Raw genomic sequence first — 7811 nt, forward strand, 5'->3', positions numbered from 1 at the left:
GGGGAAAAAAGAACAGAAGAAAAATCACATATGTTTTACTTTCTGCAGAAATAATTTCTGTTAACACAACACGTCATTTCCGCAACAACTGTCTTCCTACCAATAGGGGTCAGAGTAAAGCAGATTACCTTTACAGGGTTTAGTAGAGGAAGACGTTTGCCCTAAAAGAATAAGAGAAAGAGGTCTCACTCTGCTGCTGCTGTCGCGAACAAAACCTTCCTCTAGAGTGGGAATACTTTATACAGTGGTTGAATTTAACTAAGTATATTTACTTGTAAGTACTGTAATGAAGTACAAATCTGAGGTAGGCTACTTGTACTTCTCAGTACACCTCAGACTCACTGCATTTGTAGGACGGCTGTAGTTACTAGTCTTGCTTCTCAGATTAGGTCTACATTTTTCATACCCTTCCTGTCCAGTGAAAACCACGTATCTCCGAATTGGGAGATTTTTTTTTATTTGAATTATGCTGATAAACTGAAAATGTAAGTATTTATTAATGGATTGAGAACATTATCCTACACACTCCCCCCTTGGATCAGCTACAAAACGCATCATCACAAAACAGAACACAGAGCTGTTTTTCTGATCTCACGGGAAGTTGACTTTTTAGAGATACGTTGCAGCAGGACAGCGACGTTACAAACATATGATGATCTTACAGAATATGATGCATTGCTGTAGATTAAAGACCCAACAGGATATAAAGTAGTTCAAATGAAATCAACCTTAAACATCTATAGCAGTAATATGCAACATACGCATTAATGCAGCTGTAATATAATAAATACAATAGTAAAACATTGACAGGAAACATTTTACTGCATAATGAGAACTTACCTTAAGTACATTTTGCTGATCATAATCCTTACATACTTTTACGTGTAGAGAGCATTTTTCACAGTGTGGTATTGTTGCTTTATGCAAAGATTTCCCCTCAAAGTCACATTTTAATTTCATTTGAACTAAATTACATGTAGCCTAAATGAAATATAGTGTCAACAAACAGAACTAAAACCAAGAAAAAGTAGGCCTACTTGCAGGTATTTACTTTGCAACACAGAGCAAATGTTTATGGTTTAAGTAGCCTAACTGTTGCAGTAGCCCTGTAGGAGGAGCCACTGACTGGCTATAAAGTGAATCTCACTCAGACGACCTTTATCTTGTTTGCTTGGGTCTTTCCCATGTTAGTTTGTGACCGTAGTTTATAAAAATGATCAGAACTTGTCTTTTGGGGCTGAGAAATGTTTCTGGGCAAGGACTCTCTGCGGTTCCTGCAAGGTGAAACACAGCTTTAATAATTTTTTTGTGTGTTTTTCAAGTAAGAGCCTGTTTCTTTTAAGATGAACAAATGTTTCAGTAGCTACGAGAGTTATCTGTACAGGCAGAAATTCCAACACATTGTTTAATGAATTAGTTGTAGACTAGACTACTCTGATAATATATTTTGTTGACTGGAATCGACGTGCAGCTGTAGACTTGGGTCGCAACAACCCTCGACACACTGCCCTTTTAAAACAGATAAAGGTCGAATTTGAAAATCCAAACAATGTGTAACGTTAAATTAATTGTCTTAAGGGGAAACCTTGGGAAACTTACTGTTGTGACATTTTAGGCAAAGCCTTAAAGCTGACTGAAATCCACTTTCAAATTCGTAAAATCTCCAGATCTATTGGTTTTGTAAAAACAACCCCCGCGAAAGGGGGCACAAGGCTGTCACTGCTTTTTTCACAAAAACACTGTAACTTGACCTGTCTGTGGACAAGTGGAGAGCGGGGTGAACCGGAAGTAATTCAGTGGCAGCCAATGATAAGAGCTGTTCGAATTCTCTAAAAGCTAAGGAAAGGTGCCTCAATGCTTCCTTTCATATCTTCTTCTTCACAATTACCTGTTTTCTTTTGGCTTTTCTTGTAATCTAATACTGTTTAAACACCGTTTTATGTTTCGGGTTGTTGAAATAAGCCATTAAGTGTTTTCTACAATAAAAAAACAAACAAGAAAACAACCATGACAGGTAAAGGAGGCTGATCACCATGTAAGTTACCATTGGCTATTAATGTTAATCCTTTTCTCTTATGCAGATGTGTATATACAGTGGTTTTTGATCTGGACCTGGTCTGATGTGAGGGGGGGGAAAGTAGAGAAATCTCCCCTTTTTCTCAGATTTTCACAAATTACGATAAAGGTTATACAAATTTGAAAGTGGGTTTCGCATAATGTTTAAGTTTTACTAAAATGTCTCTCTTTCACAGCAGTAAGGGGTGCAAAAAACTGAGGATCGCTCGCTCAGCTTCCTCAGTTTCCCATAACAGAATCCCCTTAACTACTGAATCAGAAGCTGCAAATTGTGTTCAAAAAAGTTAAAGTATGACAGTTTCTCAAATTGTGTAGTAGTATTCAATGTGAACATCTTTGCTTTAGCTATTTTTAAATAACTATATTTAAATGTATTCTCTTTAACTTCTCAAAGTTGCAGGATATTTTAACCATCAACTTATCAATCTGTTGTAGTTGTGTAAAATAATCAAATTGCTGGCCTATACATCTAGAGCAGAAACAATTTCCAGACTGGAACTGTGAGGACCTGCTGCTTTTTTTCTCTTATATTTTCTTCTCTATATATAAATGGAATTTCTTTAGGTTTTTAACTGTTGGTTGCACAAAAGAAGACACATGATGACTTTACGCTGGGCTTTATGAAGCTATAATTAACTTTTTTCATTTTTAGTATAATATTTTATAATCAATGAAAATTATTGACACATATGTGAATAAATAATAATGAAAATAATCATTAGTTTCAATCCTACTGCTTCTTAAAATTAATATCACATTTCCCAATTTCTCCTGCTGCTTTACCAATGTGAATTTATTCGTCATGGGTGGGCAAATCAACAACTTGCTGGCTTTCAAGAAAAGTGTAATTTTGAATTTCTGTAATTCCTCCTAGGCTGCAGCACAGTGCGGTTAAGCCTGTCCCCCCGATCCGTTCAGAGACCTCTAGTGCCAAGACTCTTATGGACATTGGGACCCGCCGGATCTTCAACGAGGACCATGATCTCTTCAGACAAAGTGTCCGGCGCTTCTTTCAGGAGGAAGTGATTCCACATCACAAAGAGTAGGTGGAAGCATGGTTTGATTTCTGAACAGGACTACTGGGCCCGGGGGTCAGGGGGCCCCTTGGCCAGAGCCTGTGTTTGAAGTGAATGTTTTGTTTGACAAACGCAGACACACAAAACAACCACAAAGAGACACAATGACACAAATATATTTATAACTAAACCTTCATTTTTAGTCTTTCCCCGCCTCACTATGATCCTTTTTTCCTCATTCTAGATGGGAGAAGGCGGGTCAGGTGAGCAGGGAGGTGTGGGAGAAGGCTGGTGAGCAAGGCCTGCTGGGACTAATGATACCAGAGGAGCATGGTGGCATCGGAGGAGATCTGTTTTCTGTTGCTGTCATGTGGGAGGAGCAGTGAGTTGTCCTCCAAATTAAAAACACAATTAATCATATCTGAGATGAAACACTAACTTTTTTTGAGATCTGTTTTTGTCCTCTAGAGCGTATTCCAACTGCACAGGCCCGGGTTTCTCCTTGCACTCCGACATTATTATGCCCTACATCAGCAACTATGGTAGCAAGGAACAGATTGAACGCTTCATCCCCAAGATGACTGCTGGGAAATGCATCAGCGCCATTGCCATGACAGAGCAGGGAGCAGGCAGGTCAGGACTCAAGTGTAGATGTAATATCAAATAATCAACGTGCATGCCGCTAACGTAGTGTAGCTTTGATGAACCGTCACCTTTATCCTTTCAGTGATCTTCAAGGCGTGATGACGTACGCCAAGAGGGATGGCAGCGACTGGATCCTCAATGGCAACAAGGTACTATTTTCCTTTTTACACAGACCCTTAATCTGTTGATCATAAACTCGACCAATCATAATGGCATCTAAGTCCGGAAAACAAACTAAAAAAGACGAGCCTGCTGCTAGCATAAATTCAGTGGACATTTCCTCTTACCTACAACAACTCTGGTAGACAGTAGGAGGTCATGGGCGTCCTTTAAGTCTTGCTACTCTTAAATTTGTTTTAATGCCTGCCTGTTTTTATCCCCCACTTTTTTTCCCCCTTTTTTAAAAAAGTTTTTAAATCCCCTTGTTTGTTATGTGTCGTGGAAATTGTATCTTGCTTGTGAGGGATTAAGCAAATAATTGAGTAACAACCAACCGTTGTCTTTGAAGAATTTATTAACAAAAGAGAATAAACAGAGGTACTAAAACACAGCTTCGGGCGTCTGGCCCCGAGCAAAGGGATGCAGTATCATTTACACAGTCTAGGTTTCTATGTTTTTCTAAGAAAAAAAGAGGAGGAGGTGTGGCGTTGTATGTCGATAGTCATTTGAAATGCAAACTTGTTGAAAAAATGTCTGTTGCAATCGAGGGAATCTTTGAATGTGTAGCTGTTGAAATCGACATGGGAAAAAACAGGAATGTGATTGCTGCTTGCATTTACAGAGCTCAAGGATCCAAAATAGACATTTTCCAGGACAAATTTGAACAATTACTTGATACACAGAATAACCACAAAACATTCTTAATAAGTGGTGATTTCAATATTGATTTTTTTCAATCAATCTAAATGTAAGTTTACTTCAGATTTCTTAGATGCATTGTATACAAGATCTCTTTTTTCTCTAATTACACAGCCTAGCAGAATCACTAGCTCGTGTGCCACATTAATTGATAATATTGTCACAAATGATGTTCAAAAAAATTGTTCAAAGTGGATTACTGATAAATGACTTAAGCGATCACTTGCCTGTTTTTACCATATATGACACGCAACCTGAGATATACAAGAGTTCACATCAGCCTTCATACTTTAGAGTGAGAACTGAGAAAACAATAAATTACTTTAGGAGTGAGCTCTCACAACAGAACTGGTCAGGTGTCTATATGACTGATATGAATGCAGCATATGAAACCTTTTTAAACATTTATATATATAGCTATGATAAATGCTGCCCACTAAAGTTGTCAAAGAAACACCCTAAAAGTGATAAACCTTGGATGACATTAGGATTAATTAAAGCATGCAAAAAGAAAAATAGATTGTATAAAGATTTTGTAAAAAATAGGACACCCAATTGTGAGGCCAAATACAAAGCATACAAAAATAAACTGAGACAATTTTAAGAGAAACTAAAAGGGATTATTACAATAAACAATTGAAAGATAATAAAGGAAATATGAAAACAACATGGAAAATATTAAATAATATAATGAAACCAAATTCACAACATACAAAGTTACCTGAATATTTTGTGTACAATGAAACTGTTGTGAATAATAGCATAGATGTGGCCAATGAATTTAATTAATTTTTTATTAATATTGGGGAAAATATTGCCAAATCAATTGATACATCTAACCAAAGTCAAAATGCTACCTGTAGAATGGAAAGTAGAATAATGCAGTCCATGTTCCTGGGTGAGGTTCAGGAAAATAAAATTTTGTCTATTGTTAGCAAATGTGAAAATAAAACATCTACTGATAGTGACGGACTTGACATGACCATTGTAAAAAGGACCATTGACTGTATGATTAAACCACTGACTTTTATTTGTAATTTGTCTATACATTCGGGTGTCTTTCCTGAGAAGATGAAGGTCGATAAAGTTGTTCCACTTTTTAAAAATGGAGATGTACATCACTTCAACAACTACAGACCAGTGTCATTGCTCTCTCAGTTTTCTAAAATCCTTGAAAAGTGGTTTGCTCAAAAACTAAATACTTTTTTAGAAAAACATAAATTAATTACTGAAAAACAATATGGCTTTAGAGCAAAAAGATCAACAGCTTTAGCATTAATTGAACTCGCATTCGACACCATAAATCACAGTCTGCTATTGTCAAAATCATACAACTATGGCATCAGGGGTCCAGCTCATCAATGGCTTAAAAGTTATCTCAACAATCAACAGCAGTTTGTTCAAATTAATGGTCAAAAATCTGAGTTAAAAGATATAATATGTGAAGTTCCACAAGGGTCCGTTTTAGGCCCATTACTTTTTATTTTGTTCATTAATGACCTCTGTGTCTAAAATATTACAGTTTTTGTTGTTTGCCAATGATACTAACATTTTTTACTCTGGAAATAATCTGTCAGAAATTACAGAAAATGTAAGTTCAGAAATGGTAAAAATTAAGAAATGGTTTGATTAAAAACAAATTTTGTTTAAATTGGGAGAAAACAAAATACATGATTTTTGGTAATCGTAAAAAGAATGAAAATGTAAGAATAGGAATTGAAGGAACTGATATTGATAGAGTTAATGAGATAAAGTTTTTAGGTGTTATTTTGGATGATAAATTGAATTGGAATGCTCACATAGATTATATTAAGAGTAAAGTTTGTAAAAGTATTGGGGTCTTGTATAAAGTTAAAGATGTTTTAGACTATTCTTCATTGCATATAATAATAATAATCTTTATTTGTAGAGCACTTTTCAAAAACAAGTTACAAAGTGCTTTAACAAGTGTAAAGACAATAATACCCAAGAGACAATAATACAAAAACAATACAAGATAAAAGCATGAAAACATTGAAAAGACTAAAATACACGTTTAAGATAAATATAAAATAAGTAAAATAGAATAAAATAAAAAGGGATAAAATAAAGGGACTTAAAAGAGTTCACTGACTCAGCTGACCTGATTTCCTTGGGCAGGCTGTTCCAGAGCCTCGGGGCCCTGACAGCAAACGCTCTGTCCTCTTTAGTTTTCAGTCGAGACTCTGGAACAGATAGCAGACCTCTGCCCGAGGATCTCAAGGTACGTGCTGGTGTGTATGGGACTAAAAGTTCAGAAATATAACAAGGCGAGAGGCCATGAAGAGCTTTAAAAGTAATCAATAGACTTTTAAAGTCAATTCTATAACATACTGGGAGCCAGTGTAATGAAGCTAAAATAGGAGTAATGTGGTCATATATCTTTGTTCTGGTTAAAAGCCTGGCAGCTGAGTTCTGGACAGTCTGGAGTCGATCAATAGATTTTTGGGTTAAACAGGTGAAAAGGCTGTTGCAATAATCCAGGCGTGATGAGATGGAGGCGTGTAAAATGGTCTCGGTGTCCTTAAAAGTTAACATAGATCGAATTTTTGCTATATTTCTAAGTTGATAAAAACATGATTGAACAAGCTTTGTGGTGTGCTGCTCGAAATTTAAATTACTATCAAACCAAACACCAAGGTTCTTTGCCACAGGCTTAATGTGATTTACTAGGGAACCAGCAGATGGCAGTATTTGGTTTGCCACCTGCTGGGACCCAATGACCAGGATTTCTGTTTTGTCGGAGTTCAGTTGGAGGAAATTATTTGACATCCATTTTTTAACTTCACAAAGGCAGTTGTTAAGTGAACTCAGCATTCCAGGGTCTGTGGATCTGACGGGCAAGTATATTTGTGTGTCATCAGCATAAATATGAAAAGAAATGCCATGTTTATGGATAATATGTCCAAGGGGAAGCAGATACAAGGAAAACAAAATGGGTCCTAAGACCGACCCCTGAGGCACACCATATTTAACTGGACAGAACAAAGAGACATAGTTGTTTACAGACACGCAGAACTTCCTATTTGACAGGTAGGATGAAAACCATTCTAGGGCAGTACCAGAGATCCCCACCCAGTGCCTCAGTCTGTCTAACATGATGTTGTGATCAATGGTGTCAAAAGCAGCGCTAAGGTCCAGGAGTACCAGGACTGAGCACATGCCTTCATCAGCAGACATTAAAAGGTCATTGGTGAC

General features: G+C 36.7%; 1 protein-coding gene across 4 annotated transcripts in view; it reads left to right on the plus strand.

Moving 5' to 3' along the window:
• Positions 1-244: 244 nt before the first annotated feature.
• acadl (acyl-CoA dehydrogenase long chain) overlaps positions 245-7811 on the plus strand; it is a 13147-nt gene continuing 5580 nt past the window's right edge. For 2 of the 4 annotated variants that reach the window (XM_046048680.1, XM_046048690.1), the window contains exons 1-5: positions 1138-1281; positions 2951-3118; positions 3337-3474; positions 3561-3725; positions 3820-3886. In XM_046048680.1, the coding sequence (XP_045904636.1) occupies positions 1214-1281; positions 2951-3118; positions 3337-3474; positions 3561-3725; positions 3820-3886 (606 nt within the window). In that variant the 5' untranslated portion in view covers positions 1138-1213. Of the gene's footprint in view, positions 486-1137; positions 1282-1893; positions 2036-2950; positions 3119-3336; positions 3475-3560; positions 3726-3819; positions 3887-7811 lie in introns of those variants that run through there. The other 2 variants (XM_046048708.1, XM_046048701.1) reach the window with 2 other exon arrangements.

This window comes from Micropterus dolomieu, linkage group LG01, assembly GCF_021292245.1.
Source record: "Micropterus dolomieu isolate WLL.071019.BEF.003 ecotype Adirondacks linkage group LG01, ASM2129224v1, whole genome shotgun sequence".
NCBI lineage: Eukaryota > Metazoa > Chordata > Actinopteri > Centrarchiformes > Centrarchidae > Micropterus > Micropterus dolomieu.